The sequence below is a fragment of the Podarcis muralis genome, chromosome 15 (genome assembly GCF_964188315.1).
Source record: "Podarcis muralis chromosome 15, rPodMur119.hap1.1, whole genome shotgun sequence".
NCBI lineage: Eukaryota > Metazoa > Chordata > Lepidosauria > Squamata > Lacertidae > Podarcis > Podarcis muralis.
In genome coordinates this window covers 41,112,824-41,140,107 of record NC_135669.1, presented here as the reverse complement: position 1 = coordinate 41,140,107, position 27,284 = coordinate 41,112,824, and the positions used below count along the sequence as shown (strand labels likewise).

Below are 27,284 nucleotides of genomic sequence, written 5' to 3'. Positions count from 1 at the left end.
GGCAGAGGATATTCAAAAGCCCAACAGGATATTATGGGTTGCCTGGCCATTCTTGCAAAGCAAGTGCAATTGCCGAGCACGCAAGAGCCGCTGCATCCCTAACGTCCCAGCAGCAAGATGCATGAAAATGAAGCGGTGGGCGTGGCACGGTGGGCGTGGCTTGTGCGGGGAGGACGGCAACGTCATAGGCGCGCGCCGCTTCCCTGCTGCTTTTGAGTTGGGAGAGGAAAAACAAGGGGGGAAGAGTCGCCTCCAGCCGGGCCACGTGGTTTTCTACCTGCAGAAGGTGTGTGTGCTCAGGGAGGGAGAAGGGGGGGGCTCCTGTTTCTCCCCCCCCTTCAATGGTATGGGAAGGGGGGCTTTTGCTGAATATAGAACACTGGAGATGTTCTATATTTAGGAGCCACCTTTTGTGATTTAAAACTGTTGTCAATATTGTGTAATCCGCCCTGGGACCTTATGGTGAAGGGCGGGTTATTGCAATTATTAAAAGTCTCAGGTTCAATATCTGACTTTTTAAAAAAAAACACGGATCAGGTCGGACGTGGCTGGGACAGACTTTCTCGAGCTGAGACTCTTAAGGCAACCGCTGCCAGTCAGAGCAGGCGTGAGGAAGCTGCGGTGCTCCAGATGTTGCTGGACTCCAGCTCCCATCAGCCTCAGCCAGCATGGTCAGTGGCCGAGGGGGAAAGGAATTGTAGCTCAGTAAGATCTGGGGGGGCGCGGGTGGTGCTGTGGGTTAAACCACAGAGCCTAGGACTTGCCGATCAGAGGGTCGGCGGTTTGAATCCCTGCGATGGGGTGAGCTCCCGTTGCTCGGTCCCTGCTCCTGCCAACCTAGCAGTTCGAAAGCACGTGAAAGTGCAAGTAGATAAATAGGTACTGCTCCGGCGGGAAGTTAAACGGCGTTTCCGTGCGCCGCTCTGGTTCGCCAGAAGCGGCTTAGTCATGCTGGCCACATGACCCGGAAGCTGTATGCCGGCTCCTTCGGCCAATAAAGCGAGATGAGTGTCGCCTAATGGTCAGGGGTCCCTTTACCTTTTAAGATCTGGAGGGTTGTGAGTTCCTCATTGCTTCTGGTGAACTATTTGTATCAGGCCACTTCCTGCTAGAGGTTGTGTGTAGGGCTGCCTCCCTTTTTTCTTTTTTACTGAGCTGATTCTGAGCTTGTTGACAAACACATCTAGCAGGTGCCACTTCCCCACTCAGCATGCTTGAGCTCTGTGGAGGAAAGGTGGGATATAAATGTAATAAACAACAAACAAACAAACAAACAAACAAACAAACAAACAAACAGCTCTCAGTACTCCTGTGCTCAGTGGGACTTACTCCCAAATAAGTCTGTTTAGAATTGTGGCCTTCAGGTGACATCTGGAGTTGCATCGTTGATCATGGCGTGTTTATATCTCTCTCTTTAGCCCTGCTGTGTTGTACAGATGAAACGAAAATCCAAATTGCACCAAGGAGAAAGGAGAGATGATCTGGGCTTTGCCTCTCTGCCAATCTGCAGATACCGGAAGAAATTAGTTGAGGCCGTTCGAGATAACTCATTTATTGTAGTGACGGGCGAAACAGGCAGTGGTAAAACCACCCAGCTTCCAAAATACTTATATGAAGAAGGTAACCATATATTTTTCTATGTGGTAAAAGCAGTGACTATATTTCTTTTCCTTTATTGCATTTTGGAATACAGTGGTGCTCCGCAAGACGAATGCCTCACAAGACGAAAAACTCGCTAAGCCGCTAATAGCCGCTAAACCGCTAAGCTGCTAATAGCCGTGCTTCGCAAGACGAAAAAACCGCAAGACGAAGAGACTCGCGGAACGGATTAATTTCGTCTTGCAAGGCACCACTGTACGAATTCCATTAGCCCCAGGCAGCATGGCTGTGCCTCCTGGAACCAATGGGAGTTATAGAGCAAAATATGGATTACACATGTCTCTCTGTCAAGAGGGTTCTGTGTCCTTTATCCCAAATAAAATCATGAACTTCTGGTTTTTTTTTAAAAAGGGGTTGTTAATCAGTCTCTTTCCTCTTCCTGTGCAACTTCATAAGTCCTTCTGCTCCCTTTTGTAGGTTTTGCCAAGCACGGGGCGATTGGCGTGACACAACCGCGGCGAGTGGCTGCCACGTCCGTGGCTCAGAGGGTGGCGGAGGAGATGGACTGCCCTTTAGGGAGCATTGTGGGGTATCAGGTTCGCTTTGATGAATGTGTCTCGGAGGTACGAGTCAGAATCAGTCTTATCAAACTTTTATCTTGTATCCCCCGCCACCTCTGAGTCAAAGGGGGAGGGGAGCTCAAGGCAGAGGGATCAGGAAGCTGTTGTGAAGCTGTCGTAGTGTCTGTCCACTTCTTCAGATTCTGAGCTGCAAGTGTGTCCCTCTGCACCCAGTCATGTCCTTGGAGGCCTCCCTGCCTCAGGCTCTTCTTCAAGCCTTCTGTGTCTTCCACCCTCTAGTTTTCTCCCTCTTCTGATCTTTCTTCTGTGTCCCACCACCAATCTTCTGGGTCCAAGCCTTCTTCCTCTGTGGCTTCGCTAGGGGATCCCTATGCTTCGGCATCCAGCCAGGCCCTGACAACTGTGTACATTTGTTGCTCCGCCCACTTTTGCCTCTGGCCCCGCCTTCTACTGGCATGCGGTGCCCCCAGAAGCGATGCGGCCCTCGAGTTGAGAAAGGTTCTCCACATGTGCTCTAACCAAATGCCTGATCTTGAAACCGCACAGGATACTTCCATCCGATACATGACGGACGGCTGCTTCTTGCGGCAGATACTGGCAGATCCACATCTCACCAAATACAGCATCGTCATTCTTGACGAAGCTCACGAGCGGAGTCTGAGCACGGTGGGTAACTAAGCCAGAATGGGCTTATAAAGAGATGCTCGCTTGGTTGCCTAGAAATCGCCTTCAGGAGACTAGGCAGGGGAAGCAAGTGTACAGTTTGGGACACTGTGTACAGTTCTGGATGCTGCACCTCCAAAAAAGGACATTGTAGAGTTGGGAAAGGGCCTGAAAATGGCACCCAAAATGATCCAAGGGAGGGAGCAACCCCCCTAGGGAGAAAGGTGAAAGCATTTGGGGTTTTTTAGATTGGGGAAAAGGCAAGCATGATAGGCGTTTGTAAAATTATGCATGGAGAGTGTGGCTAGAGAAAAGTTTTTCTCCCTAACAGTAGCAGTAGTAGTAGTAGTAGTAGTAGTCGTAATAATAATAATAATAATAATAATTTATTATTTATACTCCGCCCATCTGGCTGGGCTTCCCCAGCCACTCTGGGTGGCTTCCAACAAAATATTAAAATACAGTAATGCATCAAACATTAAACGCTTCCCTAAAGAGGGCTGCCTTCAGATGTCTTCTAAAAGTCTGGTAGTTGTTGTTCTCTTTGACATCTGGTGGGAGGATTTCCACAGGGCAGGCGCCACCACCGAGAAGGCCCTCAGCCTGGTTCCCTGTAGAACTCGTGGACATCCAATGCAGATGAAAGATTCAGGATAGAGGAAAATAAATTGCTTCTTCATGTAGTGCTGTTAAACTGTGGAACTCGCTTCCCCAGGAGACAGTGATGTCCACCAACTTGGATGGTTTTAAAAGCCGACTGGACAAATTCACGGAGGCAAAAGCTATCGGTGGCTACTAGCCACAATAGCTATGTTCTGCCTTTACGGCTGGAGGCAGCAGTGCTTCCAAATGCCACTTACTGGAGCCCACATGAGGGTAGAGAGTGCTGTTGTGCTCGATTCCTGCTTGAGGGTTCCCTGTGAACAAATGGTTGGCCACTGTGAGAACAGGATGCTGGACTAGATGGGGCCATTGGCCTGATGCAGCAGGCTGTGGGTTTTTTGTGTGTCTGGGTGGAAGAAGGCTTGGAAGACCCTCTTATTTCATCCCTGGGAATTTAATGATGACTAGATGCTTGGCTCCCCTCCCGCTTCCAGGATATCCTGTTTGGCCTGCTGAAGCAAATGTTTCAAGGGAAGAAGCCGCAGGAGAGAAAAAGGCCCTTGAAAGTGGTGGTGATGTCGGCCACACTGGACACGGACAAGTTCTCTGAATTCTTCAATCACTGCCCGGTGGTGGACATTCCTGGAAGGAACTATCCGGTGGAGGAGAGGTTCTGTGGTCTGGTGGGCCCGAGGGATGCTGACGGCTCTGCGTATGTTACAGAGGTAACGTATTTTTCGCTTTATAGGACACACCTGACCATAGGACGCACCTTGTTTTAGAGGGGGAGAACAAGAAAAAAAAGTTCTCCCCCTCTCTGCTCAGCGCTCCTTCAGCGAAGTGGCAGGAGAAACGGAGCCCCTTCCATTTCTCCTCCCGCTTTGCTGACGGGGCGCTGCGCAGCTCTCCCTCTCTGCTGAAGCCAGGAGAGTCTTGCTCTCCCGGCTTCAGCAAAAGGAACCCGAAGCCTTTGGAGCGCAGCGCGAGGTCCTGCTGCGCTCCAAAGGCTTCAGGCAGCTATCCCTGAAGCCTGGAGGGAGCGCTCCCTCTGCGCTTTGGAGGCTTCGCGTTGCTATCGCTGAAGCCAAGGAGCCTGCATTCATTCGCTCCATAGGACACACACACATTTCCCCTTAATTTTTGGAGGGGGAAAAGTGCGTCCTATAGAGCGAAAAATACGGTGCTTGCTGGTAGTATTGGGAAGGTTTGTGGCTCAGCAGTAAGCAGCGCCGGCCTCGCTTGCGGAAAGGTCCCAAGTTCAACCCCAGCCTCTCCAGGTAGGGGCTGGGGACATCCTGCTTTCTGAAAGCCTGGAGGGCCACTGGCAGGCAGTGTAGACAACCTTGGGCAAAATGGAGCTGTTTTCTGACCTGGTATGGCTGTTTCCTGTGTTCAGTTCTGGTGAGGAAAGCACCTTTCCAATGCCTTAACAACCTCTGGCTGCTCCCACCTTGCCTGTTAATCTTTTCTGGAAGTGGATTAAAATCACATCTAATCATCATTTTCTTCATTATGGGCCTCTGGACTGCCAGCCAAGGTGGCGTCGAGAAAGGTCGTTCTTGGCTGAGCTCTGCAGGCTCTTTTAATGGTTTAACTGGGGTTTGTTTGTTTTTCTTTCTGTGTGATAGTGGTGGTATTGGTTCAGCCGCTATCTAATTTATCAGGGGGCAAGGCCCTTTTTAGTGTTGTTTTATTTTCTGGGGACTCAAGAATTGTAAATCAGTTTCAAAGGGAACTCAACAGCCATTCTCAGTGTTTACCTATACAAGTTTTAATCTTTATTCTAAGGATTTTTAAAACCTTCTTTTTAACCTTTTAAACTTTTCAGTGTTTTACCACTGCATTATGGTCCTCCACGGGGTCACCAAGGAAAATGGCTAGACCTACAAAGGCATATCGCCATCTCCTGCACTGGCTTGGTATATCTAAAACACTCTGATACCACTTTTAAAAGTTATGGTTTCTCCTAAAGGATTCTGGGAGCTGTAGTTTGCTAAGGGTGCTGGGAGTTGTTAGGAGGCTCTTTATGCCCCTCACAGAGCTACAATTCCCAGAGTTCTCTGTGAAGAGGGATTGGTTGTTAAACCACTATGGGAACTTAATAAATAATGATAATAAATAAAATTGTAGCACTATGCGGGGAATAGGGGTTTCCTAACAACTTTCAACTTTCCAATACTTTGGCCACATCATGAGAAGAGAAGACTCCCTGGAAAAGACCCTGATGTTGGGAAAGATGGAGGGCACAAGGAGAAGGGGACGACAGAGGACGAGATGGTTGGACAGTGTTCTCGAATCTACCAGCATGAGTTTGACCAAACTGCGGGAGGCAGTGGAAGACAGGAGTGCCTGGCGTGCTCTGGTCCAGGGGGTCACGAAGAGTCGGACACGACTAAACAACTAAACAACAACAACAACAACAACAACTTTCAGCACCCTTAACAAATTACAGCTCCCAAAATTATTTGGGGAAAGCTATGACTCTTGGGACGCAGGTGGCGCTGCGAGTTAAACCACTGAGCCTTGGGCTTGCCGATCAGAAGGTCGGCGGTTCAAATCCCCGCTACGGGGTGAGCTCCCGTTGCTTGGTCCCTGCTCCTGCCAACCTAGCAGTTTGAAAGCACGTCAAAGTGCAAGTAGATAAATAGGTACCGCTCGGGCGGGAAAGTAAACGGCGCTTCCGTGCGCTGCTCTGGTTCGCCAGAAGTGGCTTAGTCATGCTGGCCACATGACCCAGAAGCTGTATGCCAGCTCCCTTGGCCAGTAAAGCGAGATGAGCACCGCAACCCCAGCGTCGTCCGCGACTGGACCTGATGGTCAGGGATCCCTATACCTTTTTAAAGAGCTGTAGATGTGTGAATGTGCCCTTGGTGAATGCAAGATGCCTCCCAGGACTTCTGAAGTGTCAATGAATGGATTATTTCTCCTTCTCTTCTAAGTTATGATGGGGTGTGGCTGAAAAATAGAACTTGGGGGTGGGGCTATGCAGATCAAGGGGTGGAGCTTATACAGCTAGGAACACGTTTTGAATTCTCAGCAGCTCCTGTTGGGTCTGTGGGCTCCCCCAGGCTGCTGGAGAGCATTTCTGAGCCTGTGAAGGAAGCATGGGTTGCCCATAGCCTGAAGCCTCAGGTGGCAAAGTGTAGCTTTCCCCACATTGGTTTTTACAGCAGAGGAAGTCTGTGAGTACATGTGTGTGTGAAGGGAAACGCTTTGCATGAAAAGGGGGATCTATTTTCAGCCAGTCCTAATCTTATTAATGTTGCTTGTTTCAGACTGTAAAAGTCACCTTGGATATCCACTTGAGCGGCTCAGCCGGAGACATCCTGGTTTTTCTAACAGGTGAGCATTTCCCATGCAGAATAACCGCTTTTGATGGTGAAATCACGATATCAGGCTCTCGTCAGACGATGAGTGCATTGGGTTCTCTTGAGTGACCTGGGTTTTGCACTCTGCAGCAGAATATTATAATTTTATTATTTATATTATTGCGTTGTAGCTGACTTAAGTTTTTCTCGGAGTAGACTCATGGAAGCAGATTTTCCTCCATTAGTCAATCAATTTCAATGGGTCTCCTCTTGAGTTTGATTAGTGTGGAATACAGCCCATTATTGATTAGCATGCACAGCTTAATGCTGAAAAGGACTAAAAATAAGCAGCTTGCAACATGCAAAAAAACCCCCAAACAAACCCCATTACACAGGCATTCAGATATAAACATCCATATTTAAAATACACAATAAAATTATCCTGTAAAGAACAGCACAGGAATTAAAACAGGTGACTCCAGGTGAGGGGATCAAGGGGAGTGTCTGCTTAAACAAGTGCATCTTCAGAAGCCAGTGGGGTGTCAATGCATATGGAGCCCCTTGCTTTTCAGCAGTGAGTGTATATAATAATAATAATAATAATAATAATAATAATAATAATAATAATAATAATTTATTTATTCCCACCCATCTGGCTGGGTTTCCCCAGCCACTCTGGGCAGCTCCCAATCAAATATTAAAAACACAATACAGAATTAAACATTAAAAACTTCCCTAAACAGGGCTGCCTTCAGATGTCTTTTAAAAGTTGGATACAGTGGTACCTCGGGTTACAGACGCTTCAGGTTACAGACTCCGTTAACCCAGAAATAGTACCTCGGGTTAAGAACTTTGCTTCAGGATGAGAACAGAAATTGTGATCTGGTGGTGCGGCGGCAGCAGCGGGAGGCTCCATTAGCTAAAGTGGTTCTTCAGGTTAAGAACAGTTTCAGGTTAAGAACGGACCTCTGGAACGAATTAAGTACTTAACCCAAGGTACCACTGTAGTTGCTTATTTCCTTGACATCTGATAGGGCGTTCCACAGAGCGGGCACCACTACCGAGAAGGCCCTCTGCCTGGTTCCCTGTAGCTCCAAACGCAGAGCAGAACCTGGCTAAAGCTGGACAATTTTTTAGAAAACAGGCTTGCAATTTGGGAGCCTTCCCTCTGCCCCCTCCCATAAAAGACCTCCTTGTTTCTCTTTTTGTTTTTAGGCCAATCCGAGATTGAGAAAACCTGCGAGTTGCTTTTCCAAAAGGCAGAGTCCATCGATTACCAATTCGATGTAAGGGATCGCTCTGTTGAAGGCTTGCTGATATTGCCATTATATGGCTCCATGCCAACAGGTGAGTCTGAGTTCTGCTTTGTGAGAACCTCAACTTTCATTACAAACCAGCCAGCCAAAAAACCAAGTCGCTAGTCTTTAGGACTCAGAGCTGTCCAGGCAGTGCCTTGCTGAAACCCAGGTTGACTGGGCAAAAAGGCACAGCCTCATTTCTCCTCCCCATGACCCCATTTGAAGAACTAGGTCTATTTCAAGGTCTCTACAACTCTTCCCCCCCAGATCAACAAAGGAGAATATTCCTCCCTCCTCCTCCAGGAATCCGAAAGTGTGTGGTGGCCACAAATATTGCTGCAACTTCTCTGACAATTGATGGAATCAGGTTAGCTGTTCGGGGTATTTTTTGACCAGGAGAATGAGTCAGAGGCCTGAGAACAGAGGGATGGGTGACTTGGATATGTATGACAGGCCAAAACTAATTCCGCCCCCTTACGAGCTCACATGATTCTTCCTTCACCATTTTTTTCACATAACAACCCTGTGAGGTAGGTTATGCTGAGAGACCATGACTGGCCCAAGTTCTCTCAGTGAAGTTCATGCCTAAGTGGGGATTCAGACCCCTAGCCCAGGACTCTTAACCACACTGGCTGTCGCATTTTACGAAAGCATGGGTTATAAATTTAAAAGTAAAGGTAAAGGGATCCCTGACCATTAGGTCCAGTTGTGACCGACTCTGGGGTTGCGGCGCTCATCTCGCTTTATTGGCCGAGGGAGCCGGCGTACAGCTTCCGAGGTCATGTGGCCAGCATGACTAAGCCACTTCTGGCGAACCAGAACAGCGCACGGAAATGCCGTTTACCTTCCTGCCGGAGTGGTACCTATTTATCTACTTGCACTTTGATGTACTTTCGAACTGCTAGGTTGGCAGGAGCAGGGACTGAGCAACAGGAGCTCACGCCATCACGGGGATTCGAACCGCCGACCTTCTGATCGGCAAGTCCTAGGCTCTGTGGTTTAACCCACAGCGCCACCCGCGTCCCTGGTTATAAATTTGCAAGTAAATAAATACAGAGTTCCCAGGGAAGAGGGATTGATTGTTAAACCACCCTGGGATGGGGTCTCCTAACAACTCTTGACGCCCTCAACAAACTACAGCTCCCAGGATTCTTTGGGGGAAGAAGCCATGGCAGTTTAAAGTGGCAGGATAGCTCTTTAGATGTATATGGTACAGATAGGTCCCTACTGCACAGAATTAAGAGTCGCTTCTGTTTCTCGGATCGCCTCTGACTCCACCCACTAGTGACATGTGGCTCCACCCCAAAAAGCAGGCCAACGAGGGAATGTGGGCTTCAGGCCACAAAAGGTGCCCCACTGCTGGTTTAAGGGTCCGATGTGAAATTAGGCCTCCTGTGATGGTTGAATGTATGGATCACATTTGAGCTTCTCTTTAAGGTACGTGGTGGACAGCGGGTTTGTGAAGCAGTTAAACCACAACCCGAGAGTGGGCTTGGACACGTTGGAGGTTGTCCCCATTTCCAAGTAAGTTTGAGGTACTGGGGGGGTTTGTCCCCCCCCATTTTAGAGGAAACAGCATTTCTTATAAAACCTGTCATTTCTCCACAGGCTGCTACAGCTAATAATAATTTATTTGTTATAATTCTGCTCTTCAGCCAAAAGGAAGGCTCCCAGAGCCATCTTTTTAAAGATAGCCCCTGCAGGCTTACAATCTAAAAAGGCACGGCACGAAAGGAAAATGGGTGGGGAGGGCGGAGGAAATAAGCAAATTCAGGTTCAGGTTTTTAGTTGGTAGTAACTATTATTACCAACATATTATTATATATTTGTATGTGTTATATATTTTGGAAAGTTGTGGGTCTGCTAACTATGCATTTAGACACACCTCTTAAGGTACCATGATCAAAATTTTCGTGCGGCGGTAAAACTGCCAGCACGTTTGCAAAGCTAAGCAGGGGGCCCGGTGGATGGGAACCTTTCGAAACTGTGCTGATCTTAACCCCTGATTTTACAACTGCCTTGATTTTTTAAAATGAGTTTTTTAGACTTCTCAAGCAATGCTGGATATGTTGCTGCTAGTTACTAATTTAACATCACACATATAACTCTGTTCATTTGACTTGCATTCCATTTTATCCTGGCTTTGTAGAATTTCGGAAGGGATCTCTGAGGTCATGCAATCCAACCCTCTGGTCAGTGGCAGGAATCTTGCAACTGCTGAGCCCCTGCCAGACACCTGCTCATCCTTTGCTTAAAACCCTCGGCCAAGGAGGGGACCCTGTTTTACACCAGGGGTCAGCAAACTTTTTCAGCAGGGGGCCGGTCCACTGTCCCTTAGACCTTGTGGGGGGCTGGACTATATATTTGGGGGGGAATGAACGAATTCCTAAGCCCATAAATAACCCAGAGACGCATTCTAAATAAAAGCACACATTCTACTCATGTAAAAACATGCTAATTCCTGGACTGTCCGTGGGCCGGATTTAGAAGGCAATTGGACAGGATCTGGCCCCCGGGCCTTAGTTTGCCTACCCATGTTTTACACGGAAAGGGAACCCTCTTGTTTTCTCTCTTTCCAAATTCTGTTCTTTGAAGTAGTGTGGGGCTGTGCGTAAAAGGTAAAGGGACCCCTGATCATTAAGTCCAGTCGTAGCCGACTCTGGGGTTGCGGCGCTCATCTCGCTTTATTGGCCAAGGGAGCCAGCGTACAGCTTCCGGGTCATGTGGCTAGCATGACTAAGCCGCTTCTGGCAAACCAGAGCAGCGCATGGAAACGCCGTTTACCTTCCCACTGGAGAGGTACCTATTTATCTACTTGCACTTTGACGTGCTTTTGAACTGCTAGGTTGGCAGGAGCAGGGACTGAGCAACGGGAGCTCACCCCGTCGTGGTTATTCGAACCGCCAACCTTCTGATCGGCAAGTCCTAGGCTCAGTGGTTTAACCCACAGCGCCACCCGCGTCCCTCGGCTGTGCGTTAACTGCAGTCAAAACAATAATTTTCTGTTGCTGCCAAGAGGCCCCCTCTGCTGAGCTTAACACTTGTGGGGAAGGACGTGGTCTTTCACATATTTGAAGCCTATTTAGTTATTTAGTTAGCCGCCAATATGCTGATAATCGTTCGTTAATGATCCTCTTTTCAGGAGCGAAGCATTGCAGCGAGCTGGCCGAGCCGGACGGACATCTTCTGGGAAGTGCTACCGGGTGTACAGCAAGGAATTCTGGGAGCAGTGTATGCCTGACCACATGGTTCCAGAGATCAGGCGGACCAGCTTGACCTCTGTCATCCTGACCTTGAAGTGCCTTGCTATCCACGATGTCATCAGGTAGCCCATCCTGCCCAATGAGCTGAACGGGGAGTTGCGGGGTTGGGGAAGGGAAGAGGGTTGGCGATCTTGTTGCTTCACTTCTTTTTAAGGAATCCCGCAACCTTTGGTGACTCGATTCCCCCTATTTTCTGTTTAGGTTTCCTTATTTGGATCGCCCGGAAGAGAGACGTATTCTGGAAGCTCTCAAGGAGCTTTATCAATGCAGCGCTATTGACCGGTAAGTTTAAGCAACTGTACATTTACTTTCCCTGTCATTTTCTTAAATTATGTTTACCTCCCATGCACCTTACAAATCGGTAAAAACAAGAGATTGCCGGCTTTCACTCTCCATTGACACATAGAACTATTTACTGGAACATCTCATATTACAGCCATCAGCTGATATTTTCTTCTTCTTTTTGAAAAAACTACTAAGCTCTTATTCCCTGTGTGGCTTGAAATTAAGAATCAATAAAAATATTTATCTGTTGGGAGCCGCCCAGAGTGGCTGGGGAAACCCAGCCAGATGGGCGGGGTATAAATAATAAATTATTATTATTATTACAACAACAGCAGATTAAAGCAGAGCATATTTTATACAGGGGCCACCTGGATGGTGCAATAACACCTGTGAAGTCTGCCTCTGCCACCCAGGAAGCCTCTGGGCCCCCCCACCCTGCTCAGGTGTCCCTTTAGTTGTGGGGTGGTGAGTGTGGTTACTTTTCTCTTTTGAATAGTTCATAGAGGTGAAGGAGGAAGTTGGAAGAGTGGCTCTCTTTCCCACTTCCTCTTTCAGCTCCAATGCACTTTTCACAGCTCGGTTTCATTTTGCTGAATCTGATGACTGTTACCCAGATCTCTTGGTGAAGCGAATTGTGTGTGTGTTGGGATGCGGGTGGGTTGTGTGTGGGTTGGGATTGGGATCTGGAGGAGTGGGGGGGCGGGTGAGAAATGACCAGAGGGAGTGGTGCACTTGCTCAAAAATGTTGGGAATCATTCTGCATAGAAACAGTAAATATGTTTGTACCTTTAAGAACTGTTTATGGGAGCTTTGGGCAGATTGGTTGCAGCTGGTCATGACTACAGAAGGAGAAAAGCTGCAGTTTGAACTCTGCCTGCAGAAAAAAACACCCACAAGCTTTGCTGTTTGTTGTTTTGTAATAAACAACAATTATGGTGCTGGAGAAGACTCTTGAGAGTCCCATGGACTGCAAGAAGATCAAACCTATCCATTCTGAAGGAAATCAGCCCTGAGTGCTCACTGGAAGGACAGATCATGAAGCTGAGGCTCCAATACTTTGGCCACCTCATGAGAAGAGAAGACTCCCTGGAGAAGACCCTGATGCTGGGAAAGATGGAGGGCACAAGGAGAAGGGGGCGACAGAGGATGAGATGGTTGGATAGTGTTTTTGAGGTTACCAGCATGAGTTTGACCAAACTGCGGGAGGTAGTGGAGAACAGAGGTGCCTGGCGTGCTCTGGTCCATGAGGTCACGAAGAGTCGGACACGACTAAACGACTAAACAGCAACAACAACAATAAACCTTTATTTAATTTGGTTTTACACCAGTCTCATGGTGTCACAGTCTCTGTCATCTGCCACCAGTGGAAAATCCCCCTCTTAACAAAAAATACAAATGTGCTCTCAGGTGTAAAAAGATAGGAGGCCCTGATAGACAGTATGTGTCTGCTAGGTTGTGTCTGCTAGAAGTGGGCGGAGCTTTGACTTCTCTGATGTCATTTTGCTACTTTATGCAGTGGGTCACGTGACGGCTCTGATGTCACTTTGTGAAATGGGATCACACGCCTTGGGCTTAATGTTTGGCTAACGGAAGGATAACCAGATTTGCAGATTAACCCTCATTCCTTTTTCCCCTGCCACCCCTCTTCTCTCTCTTCCCAAAATTTAGGAGAGGCTACGTGACCAAACTGGGGGAGTTCATGGTGCGGTTCCCCCTGCCTCCGAACCTGACTTGTGCTGTCATAAAGGCTGCCTCTCTAGGCTGCGAAGACTTGATGCTTCCAATCGCAGCCATGCTGTCAGTGGAAAAAGTGTTCATTCGACCAGGTAGGACGGGAGAAGGGGTGGCCGCTGTTGGCAGCTGTGGAGCCAGAGAACACACATTTCCTCCCCTGAAGACTGTCCTTTTAGGGTAGGATCATTCCTTGCGGAGGCCTTAGCCGAGGTTGTTATACTCTGGATCATGATGATAATGATAAGTTTGTGCATCTAGGTAGCCCACATTTTTGTGCATCAAGAAAACGTGACTTCTATCTAGCCTTGCAAATTAAAAAATTTAAAAAGGCACCCTCCTAATAGCGAACTTCTGTGTTGAGTGCCAACAGCAGTTGAGAGCAAGAGGGTTTCTCAAGAGAACATATAGCACCGGTCCTGAAAGACCTACATTGGATCCCAATATGTTTCTGAACACAAGTGTTGGTGCTGGCCTCTGAAGCCCTAAACGACCTCGGCTCAGTATACCTGAAGGAGCGTCTCCTCCCCCCCATCGTCCAGCCCGGACACTGAGGTCCAGCTCCGAGGGCCTTCTGGCGGTTCCCTCACTGCGAGAAGTGAAACCACAGTGAACCAAGCAGAGGGCCTTCTCAGTGGTGGCGCCTGCCCTGTGGAATGCCCTCCCATCAGATGTCAAGGAAATAAACAACTATCTGACTTTTAGAAGACACCTGAAGGCAGCCCCGCTTAGGGAAGTTTTTAATGTTTGATGTTTGATTGCTTTAGTATTATTATTATTATTAATTATCATCATCATCATCATTAATATTCTGTTGGGAGCCACTCAGATGGCTGGGGTATAAATAAATTATTATTTAACTAATAATAGTGTGCTCAGGGAAATTCTTGGGATTATGGAAGTCCAAAAGGCTTTTATTAAAACAAAAGACAAGGAGCCCACACCCCACCCCAAAATCCTAGCCCAATCTGAGCATGTTTAGTAGGCATGGAATGTTAAGTATCAGATGGAGAAAGAAAACAGAAAAGGGCTGTGTCTGTGAGAGTGGAAGGTCCTACTTGAGTCAACAACACCTGATAGCTCAAGGTGGCACCCGTGTTTCCCTCCTTATTTAGTCCCCACAACAACCCTGCGAGGTAGGTTAGACTGAGAAGCCCTGAGGGAAATATCTGTTTTCTGTGCTATGGCAGAGGCCTGTAACGGCTGTGGAAACGGAAAAAAAAAAAATAGGCAAAGGGCTGGGCTGGGGAGTGATGCTTGAATAGGAATGATTGTTCTTAGAGGACAAAGGTCCTTTGATGGACCTCCCCACATTCGCTGGTGGTGCCGGGTAATCTCTGTAACACATTAACTTTGGGTTTCTTTGGCTCAGCAGTCAAAAGCAGTGCATGCTAGCGGTGCCTTTGAAAGGGATCTGCTGCGGGTGGGGGGCTGCTTAATCATTTATCTGTGCCCGCTTTAAAAAACCAAACTTGAAAACCTGCCCTGTGCCTTCACAGCTAGCCCCTTTCCCTAGCCACAAGCTGGGCTGTAGCAACTGAACAGTGACTGGGAAAACAGTCTGCCTATGCCCAGAGGCACAGTTTTCCCCACTGCTAATTCTCGTGACAGGTTCTGCTAAGCTTTTGTCTCGGACCTTTTTCAGATGTCTAGTGATAATAATAATAATTAAAAAGTCTTCCTGGGTTACTCAACCATTGTTTCCTGTTGCACCTGATCCAGGAAATGATGATAGAAGCCCGCAAGTACCCAAAAAGCATTAGATTGCACTGGAAAATTTGGAATAAAAGGAATTGATGCCCAACTTCATCCAACTTCTCAAATTCTCAAAGCTTTATTGGCCTATAAACAAGATTACAATAAGGTTCTGTACAATGAAATCACTCAGCAAAATCTGCATCTAACACTCGTGTAACACTCAGGAATCCTCACTGCGTGCTGCAGAAACCTGGCTACTATCTCCATCTTATTCCCATCCTGGATAAACATAAGAAAGACTACCTTACATTTGTCACCGTATTTCCTTAGGTGATCCTGAGGCTCAGAAAGAAGCTGAGCTCCGACACCAAGAGCTGTCTTTGCAAGCGGGAGGATGCAACGACTTTGCGACTCTCCTGAATGTCTTCGAACAGTGCAAAGCAAGGTACCCAGTGCTGTAAACAAAAAATTGCCCTTTCCCCTATTGGTATGAGAAAATAACAGAGGCCAACCAGAAAATATTGAGAAGCAAAGCAGCTAGTAAGCCTGATCTTTATTGATCTGTTGCAACAGGGCACTCCCCTCACCCGCAGGAGCGGAGGAGGAACCCAGAAAAATGGTGTGCAAGGCCTTATAAAGACTTTTGAAATTTCCACCCTGTAGATCAAGACCACCCCCAGAAACATCATACATACATCACAGAAGGGGTGTAACCTAAGACCACCCCTCAGATACATCACACCTACATCACAGAAAAGGCAGTCTAAAACAGAAATTTGAACGTTGTTTTTCTCCTGTCGTTGTTCATCTCCTGTCTGGCAGGTTACTTGACTGGATTGCCTGGGGAGCCTGGCCAGTCTTTTGTAGTGATAAATACTTAGTTTCTGGGCCAGGTCACAGGCTCACACCCTATTCAAACACAGACATACCCTTAAAACAGGATTTGTGAGGAAAGAGACAATGGGGAGGTTTCCCACTTTGACCTTGCAGAGAAAACATTTGTTCAATTTAGGAATCAAAATGGTTCCAGGTCGGTCTTCCTGTGCTGATCTATGTACGTGCGGTTATGAACATTACCATATATCTAAGACCTCAAAATTCCTATCACACCTTCCAGGTGTTGTCAGACTACAACTCCCATCAGCCCCTGTTGGTGCGACTATTGGGTCCAGGACGATGGGTGTTGTAGTCCAGCAATATCCGGAAGAATTTTCCTCTTGTGCCAGAATAGCAGATGGCCAGAGGGTTGTAAGTAGGGTTGAGTTCAAGGTTTCGAGGGGTACATATTAGGGGTGTGGGGCCTTTGCCCAACCTGGGGGCCACATTCCCTTCTGGGCAACATTGCAGGGGCCAGATGTCAACAGTGAGCAGGGCCAGAAGGAAAAGAGGGTGAAGGAACACATGTTAATTTCCTCGCACACGTTACTACATCTTCTGTCCAGGAAAACATCCTGGCACCTGGTAGGGAAGAGACTGCTAGTCAGTGTAGACAGTACTGAGCTAGATAAACTTTGTATAAGGCGGCTTCCTTTCTTATTAAACCAGCCTTTAATTCGGAACCTTGAGGACTGGAATCTTGCTTTGCAGAAAGCAGCTCCCCACGTTCCATTTAAAACAACAGCTTTTGCTGATCTCGCTTATTTCCCTCTGGCTTAGCAAGTCCCCTTCGGCTTGGTGCCGGGATAACTGGGTCCACTGGAGAGCACTGAAGATGGCGTTCAGTGTGGAAGGGCAGCTCTGGGAGATCACCAGCAAGCTGAAGCAGGTGGGTCTACATTGGGGGGTGGGGGTCTTGGGACGTGGCGGGGGGGGGGGCAGTGTTCCGCAGGGGACCTTGGGAGGTTTTCCCAAGGAGCTGTGCACAGTTAGCACTGTGGAAGTCGCTCCCACAGTAGGCAGCGATGGCCCCCAACTTGAATGGCTTTAAGAGGGTTAGACAAATTCATGGAGGCTCTCAGCGGCTGCTGTCAAGATTCCTGCTTGCAGATTTCCCCTTGGCACAGTGAGAAGAGTGTGTTGGACCAGATGGGCGTTTGGCCTGATCCTGCACGACTGTTACGCTTCTTAAAGCATTAATAAATGAAAATCTGCCCTTATTCCCTTATGGGGGACACAAGAGCCCATATAGAGTCCTTACATAGGTTCCCTATTGGTAGGAGAAGATAACAGAGGCCAACCAGAGAATATTGAGAAGCAAAGCAGCTAGTAAGCTTGATCTTTATTGATCTGTTGCAACAGGGTACTCCCTCACACGCAGGAGAGGAGAAGGACCCAGAACCCAGGTGTACCTACCCTTATATAGACATTTTAAATTGCCCGCCCTGGAGTCCAAGACCACCCCCAGAAACATCATACCTACATCACAGAAAGGGTGGTCTGCAACAGAAATCTGAGTGTGTTCTTTACCTCCTGTCTGGCAGGGTACTTGTTAATGCTTACTTGATTGGATACCCTGGGGAGCCTGGCCAGTCTTTGGTAATGATAAATACCGTATTTTTCGCTCTATTACACGCACCAGACCATAACACGCATGTAGTTTTTAGAGGAGGAAAACAAGAAAAAAAATTATAAACGAAACAGTGGATGTATGATTTTTGTGCTTCATGCTGTGGCCACAGACATGTGATCTGATGGTGAGTTTGGGGTAGCCCAATTCAAAAATCCTGAGGATCCATGTGGATCCGTGCTTTGTAACCACGTTTTAAGTGGGGAGGGAAGGAAAAGCACTCAAGGGACAAGGAGCACGCGTGGGGTGTGTGAAGAAGGATGCTTCTAATAATGCAGGCGAGGGGTTTAAGGGGAGAAAGAGCTCGCGTGGGGTGTGTGGAGAAGGAGCTGCTCATGGAGAAGGAGCTTTTCCGCGAGCTGAGCGGGGAGGAGGGACGGAAAGAGCACTGTTGCTTTAAAGGAGCCAACCGGACAGCAGCCGCTTACAGCAGTGTAAGCAGCTCCTCTCCTCTCCCGCTTTGCTCCTTCTCTTCTCTCCCTCTTTGCTGCTTTACACAGCTAATGGCGAATCCCCTGCAATCCAAGTCCTGCTCATGTGCTCAAACCTATCCAGTCTATTCTGCGTAATTTCCCCCTCTCCCTCATCCCGTGCCCTCCTGTCCCCAGCGCGCTCAAGCAGCCAGCGGATTAGGGGAGACGCTGGGAGACATGCATTTCCCCCTCTCCCTCATCCCGTGCCCTCCTGTCCCCAGCGCGCTCAAGCAGCCAGCGAATCAGGGGAGACGCTGGGAGACATGCATTTCCCCCTCTCCCTCATCCCGTGCCCTCCTGTCTCCAGCGCACTGAAGGAGCCAGCGGATCAGCTGAGACGCTGGGGACACGTAATTTCCCCCTCTCCCTCATCCCATGCCCTCCTGTCCCCGGCGCGCAGCCTCATTGCTCCGTTTAGAGAGCGCGCAGACCTTTGCTAGCTGAGGCTGCAGCAGCTGTTGCTGGCTACGCAACGCTTTTAAAAGCACCTGCTGGCTTTGAATTGCCTGCCTCCTTCCGGCTCGCTATGGCTCCCGTCTATCCCTCCTCCCGTGTAAGTGGCTGCTGCCTGCTTTGCTGCCATGCCTCTCCTTCCCTCCCTCCTCCCCGGCTCCTCCATAGGTCGCAAGCGGCTCCCGCTTCGCTTAACTGACGGCAGCCATGGCTCCGGTCCAGTGCATTCGCCCCATAACACGCACAGGCATTTTCCCTTACTTTCTAGGAGCAAAAAAGTGCGTGTTATGGAGCGAAAATTACGGTACTTAGTTCCTGAGCCAGGTCACAGACTCACCCTATTCATACACAGACATACCCTTAAGACAGGATTTGTGAATGAAAAGACAATGGGGAGGCTTTTCCATTTTCCTTGACCTTGCAGAGAAATCATTTGGTCAGTTTGGGAGTCAAAATGGTTTCAGGGCTGTTTTCCTGTGCTGCTTCAGACCTGTGGTTTATATATTTATGTACGTGTTTGCTTGGTATATTTATGAACGTTTATTATATATATATATATAAGACCTTAAATGTTTTTATTTCAAAGCTCATGTTTGGCACCCTTCCCTGACTTAATAAACTCCTGATTGTCTTCGGTTTTGCCTGCTAAAACAGTCATTCCAAAACACAAATTTAGTGTTTCATACACCAGAGATTTCACAGCTGTCGTTTAGGTTCCCCGCTCCTTACTTTCAAGAGCTGCTAATGCAAGCCTCATTGAACTTAGACCTTTTTATTTTATTTTACTATCTCTTGTTCTCTTTACTTACTGTCAAAATTGGCCCATGGAGGGTGGACTGAGGAATCTGGCTGGCACTAGCTTGCAGCTACCTGGTTTGGGTATACTAAGCCCTGCGCAGCTTGAGGTCAGGATACCTGCAAGATTGTCTCGTCCCCTTATATGCCCAGTCGATGACTGCGCCTCCTGAAAATACCATCCCATCAGGAGATTCACTCCGCACAAAATATGAAGCAGGCCTTTGGTGTTATTTTGGAGTTTCCTCCCCTTTAAATATTAGACAGACGCCATCTCTGTTGTCTTTTTGGTGCCAGCTGAAGACTTTCCTCTTCCAACACGGCTTTTAAGCAGAGATCTTTCCCAGTCTGCATGTGCCTTGGACTTGTTTCGGGGATGTTTTAAAGATGGCTTAGCTTTCTTGTGGGTTTGCCGCCTGGGATGCCTTTGGGTGGAAGGGGGAGGATATAAACTTCTTAAATGAATAAATAAAAATAAATAATTGAGGATTGACCTGGAACAAGCGTAGCAAACATGGCACCCTCCAGCTGCTGATGGACTACAGCTCCCATGAGCCCTGGTGGTTGACCAGGCTGGCTGGGGCTGATGGGAGTTGGAGGACTCCATGTTGGCTCACCATGGAGTAGAATGACCTTCCATTGGATTGAGTAAGGCAGTTTTTGGTTCTCTCTCTCTCTTTAGCTGCCAGACTTTCCAAGAGAGCATTTTGACGGCTCCAGGAATGAGATCCTGAGAAGATGTCTCTGTGCAGGTTATTTTGCCAATATCGCCAGGAGGTAAGGAGTTCAACAATCAATCTCCTTATTACGGTCAATTACCAATATCCAGAAATAAATTATGTACAATTGCAGAAAATAATGGCAAGCAGAACTATAGCCATAAAATTACTAATAACTGTGTAGTACTATAGGACGCCAGGCATGGAAAACGAGATTTTAAGTTTGCTGAAATTAGTTGAATTTTGCACGCAGCTGCACAATGTTTCACTCCCCCTGGGTACATTCTTATCCGAAAGGAGCAAAAATGTAGAAAATGCTCATGATGATCCTGGGAATTTCCGTAAAAGGATTTTCAGTAAAAATCTTACCTGTGTCATGATAAAAAGAATGACACACAAGGACATGAGTTACCATTTCTACTTCTCTAGATTCACAAGGACATTTACATTAATGGGGAAAAGGAGTGGTGCTGTGGTTTAAACCACTGAGCCTCTTGGGCTTGCCGATCAGAAGGTCGGCATTTTGAATCCGTGCAATGGGGTGAATTCCTGTTGCTTTGTCCCAGCTCCTGAAGTTCGAAAGCATACCAGCGTAGGTAGATAAATAGGTGTCGCTGCGGCAGGAAGGTAAACGGCCTTTCTGTGTGCTCTGGCACTTGTCACGGTGTTCCATGCACCAGAAGTGGTTTCGTCATGCTGGCCACACGACTCATAAAAGCTGTCTGTCAGCGGAGATGAGCGCTGCACCCCATAGTCGAACTCGACTGGACTTTAACCGTCTAGGGGTCCTTTACTTTTACCTTACGTTGACGACAGGGAAGTTCTTTTGGAACCTCCCCTCCAGAACTGCTGATGGAAGGACATTTAAACATACCAGAGTAAAGGCTCTGTGATGTTTTTGAGTGGAGACTGTGTAAAGGGAGTTCACTGGCTTATAGGGCTGCGGTGCTCTGTCAATAAGCATGTTATTGGAGGTTAAGACTACAAGCTCATAGAGTCGTAGAATTGTAGATTTGGAAGAGACGATTCTATGGTTATAGAATATGCCGCTGTCCCATACGGGGATCAAACCGGCAACCTTGGCATTATCAGCACCACGCTCTAACCTAGCTGAGCATTGCAGGGGGTTGGACTAGATGATCCTCAGGGTCCCTTCCAACTCTGTGATTCATTTTGTAGTGTAAATAAAACAGATAGGACAATTATAACAGCAGATGGAAAAATAAAAGAGGGGGAAACAAAGCTACATAAAACTTGTAGAATGAGTACAGTTGCACAGAGGTTAAAATGACAAAAGTCCCAAGTCAAAGACTATCGGGCTGGTTTTTGGAAAGTCTGCGTTAACCTCTTCTTGCGTTTTTTGCCCTTAGATCCATAGGCAAGTCGTTCTGTACCATGGACGGCCACGGGAGCACCGTCTACATTCACCCTTCGTCCGCCGTAAGATCCCCCCCTCTGTTAATAATTGCTGGGGAGGGGGGGGGAATGGAATGGTTGAACCTTTCTTTAGATAAAGAAGAAAGCCCAGCCAAGCAGATTCTCTGCATTCCTGGCTTTATTTGATGGTATAGGTAAATAGTCTTTTCAAGAGAAAGGTCCCAGGTTCAGTCCCCAATTGCATCCCTGGGCAGGGCTGGGAATGTTTTCCTGCCTGACACCCCCAGAGAGCCATTGCCAGTCAAGGGAGACAATACTGACCCGGGTGGACCAGTGGTCTGATGTGGCACGAGGCAACTTACACCTTATAACCTGTATTTTAAATTGGTTTTTTCCTTTTTCTTTTCCCCTATTATGTTTTGACTGTAATTTTACTGTTGTTAGCTGCCCTGAGCCTGGCTCTGGCCGGTGAGGCCGCGGTATAAATAAAATTTATTATTATTATTATTTAGCTTTTCACTGAGTCAGACCTGACCGACAGCAAACTCTCCAGGGTTTCAGACAAGGGGTCTCTTGCCCACCTACCTTGGGGCACCAGGGATTGAACCTGGGACCTTCTGCAGGCAAAGCAGGTGTTCTTCCACTGAGCTATGGCAGTGTCGTTCATCATGCAGGCAGGGGTCCTGTGGCCAGACGCACAGGGGTTCCTTGATAGCTAGGTGGATATAACAAGGATTTCCCTTAAGACAGGAAGTCGGGAAACTGCCAGTGCAGTACATGCTTAACTCTGCAGTTTTTACCGGGGTGTACCTTTCTTTAAAGAGCGACGCGGGTGGCGCTCTGATCGGACTTGCCGATCAGAAGGTCGGCGGTTCGAATCCCCGCGACTGGGTGAGCTCCTGTTGCTCAGTCCCTACTCCTGCCAACCTAGCAGTTCGAAAGCACGTCAAAGTGCAAGTAGATAAATAGGTACCGCTCCGGCGGGAAGGTAAACGGCATTTCCGAATGCTGCTCTGGTTTCGCCAGAAGTGGCTTAGTCATGCTGGCCACATGACCTGAGCTGTACGCCGGCTCCCTCGGCCAGTAAAGCGAGATGAGTGCCGCAATCCCAGAGTCGTCTGCGACTGGACCTAATGGTCAGGGGTCCCTTTACCTTTACATTTCTTTAAGAACATGAGATGAGCCTGCAGGATCAGGCCAGTGGCCCATCTGTGCTAGCATCCTGTTCTCACAGTGGTCAACCAGATGCCTTTGGGAAGGCCACAGGCAGGATCTGAGCAAAAGAGCAACTCTCCCCTCCTGTGCTTTCCAGCAGCTGGCATTCAGAAACATTACCAACTCCAGCCATGGCAGCAGAGCAGAGCCATTGTGGTTAGTAGCCATTGATAGCCTTGTCCTCGGTGAATTTGTACAATCCTCTTCTAAAGCCATCCAAATCGGTGTGCTATCCCTGCCCTCCTGCAGGAGTCAATTCCACTGTTTTAGTTTATAACAACAACAACAACAACAATAATAACAACTATTATTATTATTATTATTATTATTATTATTATTATTATTATTATTATTATTATTTTATTACTATTTATATCCTGCCCATCTGGCTGGGTTTCCCCAGCCACTCCGGGAGACTCCCAACAAAATATTAAAATACAGTAGTCCATCAAACATTAAAAGCTTCCCTAAACAGGGCTCCCTTCAGATGTCGTCGAAAAGTCTGCCACTACTGAGAAGGCCCTCTGCCTGGTTCCCTGTAACTTGGCTTCTCCCCAGAAGGCCCTTGGCGCTGGACCTCAGTGTCCAGGTAGAACGATGGGGGTGGAGATGCTCCATCAGGTATGCGAAGAACTGCTTCCTTTTGCCTTCCTGAAACTTTGGGCGTTCAGATGGCCCTGTTTGGGTTCTGTTATTTTGAGAGGGGGAGAAAGACTTCCCCCAGAACTTGCTGCATTCCAGCTCCCATCAGCCCCAGCCAGCTGTGTCAGGGATCAGGAATGATGGGCGATGTAGCTCAGGAAGAACTTGGGGCAGAGCATAGCCATCATAGCTAGTGGCCATCGATGACCATCTCCTTCCTGAAAGGAAGCTCCTCTTGTACGAAGTATTTCTGATAACTTGGAAAGCACACATGTCTCCCACAGCTCCGTGATCAGGAAGCCCAGCTGGAATGGATCCTCTTCCATGATGTCCTCGTGACCTCCAAGGTTTACGTCAGGATGGTGTGTCCGGTCCGCTACGAGTGGGTTCAGGACCTGCTGCCCCGGCTGCACAAGATTGACGCTTACGAGCTGAGCAGCATGGCCCGGGAGGAGGTGACGGAGGAGGAGATGGCCAAATGGAGGAACAAGGAGGACCTCGAGAAGCGGAATGGTAAGCTCAAACAAGGCCTCCTCTGTGGTGGCCCCAGGCGGTGGAGTGGAATGGCATCCTCTCCAAAGTTGCATCTTGTGCAATCGGTATCAGAGTATCTGGCTTGCAAGCAAAAGGCATGAGGTGGGGCCAGGGTGAGGCCTCTGTTTGAAACTGCAGAGAGCAACTGCTAGTCAGTGTAGACGTTACTGAGCTGGATGGACCAGGGTCTGACTCAGGATAGGACCCACGTACCTACGGGACCGCCTCTCCTGGTATGCCCCGTGGAGGACCTTAAGGTCCACAAATGACAACATTTTGGAGGTCCCAAGTCGCAAGGTGCTTAGATTGGTCTCAACTAGGACCAGGGCCTTTTCAGTACTGGCCCCGACTTGGTGGAACGCTCTGTCACAAGAGACTAGGGCCCTGCGGGACTTGGCATCTTTCCGCAGGGCCTGCAAGACAGAGCTGTTCCGCCTGGCCTTTGGTTTGGACTCAGTCTGACCCTTCTGTTTCCCTCCCCTTATGGTTTTGATCTATGGGCTACTTTTGAAATGAGGCTGCATTTTAAATTGCATTTTAACCTGTATTTTAAATTGGTCCCCCCCCCCCTATTATGTTTTTACTGTAATTTTACTGGTTTTAGCCGCCCTGAGCCTGACTCTGGACAGGGAAGGCAGGGTATAAATAAATTTATTAGTATTATTATTATTAGTTTGCTTCTTGTTTTCCTGTGCCTTTCGATGATTGGTTACAATGCACCCCTTTGGCCAGACGCTTGGCTGAGTGGCTCTTCTCCCTCCCCTTGCAATGATGTTCTGTGCTGCTCTTTTGTTTAAATCTTATTGGCTACTTCATGTATTTATTAGATAGATATCCCTTCCTTCCAAAGGAGCCCAGGGCTGGCATTTTGGATTTTGAAACCGGACTGGATAGACAATCTTTCATCTGTTGTGCCTGTAGTTTGTTGCATGGTTCACGGTAACCAAAGCTGGAGAGAAAGTTGTCCCCAGGCAGAAATAACCAATCACCCCTTTTCGTTGGTAGTTTTATTTTATGTTTTTAATTTGGGAAAGGCTGAAGTGCATGGACAGAGCATCTCCCAAAAGGGAATGTGACTCTTGGGCTGAGAAATGTTCTCTAACCCTGTTAGTTCTGCCTTGGCCTTATGATTATCAGCTTGTAGTAACAGAGAGGCGTTTTTTCCCCACCGGAGTTGTGAGATGCCCTCCCTGCTGGTATATGAGTGGCCCTATCATTATTGGCATTCCGCCGGATCCTCAAAACACACCTGTTTAAGTGAGCTGGTGATCTTGTTGTTTTAATTTTTACTTTTTTTTTTAACATATACAGTGAAAAGAATCATTTTTTAATTTAGGATGTTTTAATGCTATTGTGCAGTTTAATTATGGATTGATTTTATAGTGGTAAACAGCACAGAAGCCGTATTGGCACATAATCAGTATATAAATTTATAAATGATAGTAGTAGTAGTAGAAATCCTTCATTTTGCAATATTAATTTCCAGTGTGTGGTTTCCCCCCTTCCCTTTTAGAAAAAGCGACAGACAAGTCTGCAAAGAACATGGAGAAGAGGAACGATAACCAATCCATAAGTGATGCTCGGGCACGGTTCTTAGAAAGGAAGCAGCAGAGAATGCAGGAATTAAATACCTCTTCCAAGGAAACGAGCTAACCTAGAAACGGCGGCTTACTTGAACCGGCAGCACTCCTCCGTCCCTGCCACCCACAATGTACACTTGTTTTACCTGAATTTACACAGCTGGGGGAATGGAGACGGTGGGAAAGTAGGACCCAGGGGAGCCCAAGCTGTCACCTGATACCTCAGGTGGGTGGAGCTACATCACTGTGTATATAAGGACCAGCCACAAAGGGACAGCTCTAGTTAGAGAGTCCCAGCGGGCTGCCGTGGAGGCCGAGAGGATGCCATGTCTGCTCCTAGGTCAGAAACGCTTGCAAACGCCTGCAAGCGTGCTGTGGTGGTTGCCGTGTCATGGGCGAGACCCCTCTGAAGGTGTTGAGGGCAAATCAGTTATCTTTTAAGGAGGCAACTACACTTCAGCCCCCGACTTCTGTTGTCTCTCCTACACCACACACAAACCTTCCTCTCTCATACAGGGACTTCCACACTTCCCTCTCTCATGTGCCCTCCTCCTCTTTGTCTTTTTTGCAAGGATCCCCCCCCCCCCCGCCGCAAAAGCCACTTGACAGTTTTCCATGTCAAAATTGATCAAACTGTTGGCGTTGTTCTGCGATCAGAAGAGAAGGCCACTTGACAAAACCCTGGCGGGGAGCCACCTTTTAAAAACGAGTGCATTAAAAATATTTATGGTTCTTACCTGTGCTGCTTCCAAGCACTCTTCATCTATTGGTATTGGGCTTGGAAAGTGGCCTATGACATTGCAACCTTTTCCTAAAAACGCACACTCACATTGGGTGAACTGTTCAAGCAAGAAGTTATAAAGCTTCAGCCTTTGAAAGAATATATTCATTGTGATATTGTATATACGTGTGTGTGTGTGTGTGTGTGTGTGTGTGTGTGTTTGTGTATTCTTGGTTGTAAAATAACCACCCCTTTTGTTGAGTAAGAAATGTTTTTTGTACCTTTGTTATAAAGATCTGACAGCTAAAATTGAGTTTTTTGAGTGTATGTGTGTGTGCAATGAATCTTCAGGGTTGATATCAATCTTGGATGGATCTGCTATTCCTCCTTTTGGACCTTCAAGTTGAGTTAAAGATACTGGTCCCCATTGTCTTCCATTTTTCTGCAGGGTTACCTATAGCAAGGGCGTGTGTTTGTGCAGCCCACCATCATGGTTAGTCTGTGCCATTCCTTTGTGTGGCCTTTTTAAGAACATAAGGAGAGGCTCTGCTGGATTTCCTTGGGGAAATGACGGGCTATATTCCTTGCTGCACCATCTTCCGAGGGCCAGATGCCAGGGTTCTGCAGGGCCAGAAGCAAAAGTGGGTGGAGCAACAAATGCAAACTTTTGTACAACAGCAGGCCAGTTTCTTCAATCCTCCAAGCAAGGAAGAGCCATTGTCACAGTTCAGACACATTCTAGCCGGGCAAGAATACTCAAGGAGGATGAAAAGCAGGGACTGGTCAGGAGTATGGCTTGGGGAGAGTCCCAAGGGCCAGAAAGAGATGTGGAGGACCACATTTGGCCCCCAGCCCCAAGGTTCTTCTCTATACTATATACTATGCACTAGGATGTGGGTGGCGCTGTGGGTTAAACCAGAGCCTAGGACTTGCCGATCAGAAGGTCGGCGGTTCGAATCCCCACGACGGGGTGAGCTCCCGTTGCTCGGTCCCTGCTCCTGCCCACCTAGCAGTTCGAAAGCACATCAAAGTGCAAGTAGATAAATAGGTACCGCTCCGGCGGGAAGGTAAACGGCGTTTCCGTGCGCTGCTCTGGTTCGCCAGAAGTGTCTTAGTCATGCTGGCCACATGACCTGGAAGCTGTACGCCGGCTCCCTCGGCCTATAAAGTGAGATGAGCGCGGCAACCCCAGAGTTGGCCACGACTGGACCTAATGGTCAGGGGTCCCTTTACCTTTATG

At 47.9% G+C, this 27,284-nt stretch overlaps 1 protein-coding gene across 2 annotated transcripts; it reads left to right on the top strand.

Moving 5' to 3' along the window:
* Positions 1-180: 180 nt before the first annotated feature.
* On the top strand, positions 181-26,357 carry DHX40 (DEAH-box helicase 40). Of its 2 annotated transcripts, XM_028708317.2 has the most exons (18): positions 181-286; positions 1,419-1,620; positions 2,077-2,222; positions 2,727-2,846; positions 3,941-4,171; positions 6,722-6,788; positions 7,970-8,101; positions 8,320-8,419; positions 9,490-9,576; positions 11,195-11,377; positions 11,517-11,597; positions 13,269-13,426; positions 15,360-15,474; positions 16,686-16,794; positions 19,939-20,033; positions 21,346-21,415; positions 23,494-23,722; positions 25,257-26,357. In XM_028708317.2, the coding sequence occupies exons 2-18, from the start codon at positions 1,437-1,439 to the stop codon at positions 25,394-25,396; spliced, it is 2,247 nt and encodes a 748-aa protein (XP_028564150.2). In that variant the 5' UTR covers positions 181-286; positions 1,419-1,436; the 3' UTR covers positions 25,397-26,357. The 2 variants fall into 2 exon arrangements, with proteins under 2 accessions (XP_028564150.2, XP_028564151.2); XM_028708318.2 differs by lacking the exon at positions 2,727-2,846.
* The last annotated feature ends 927 nt before the right edge of the window (positions 26,358-27,284 follow it).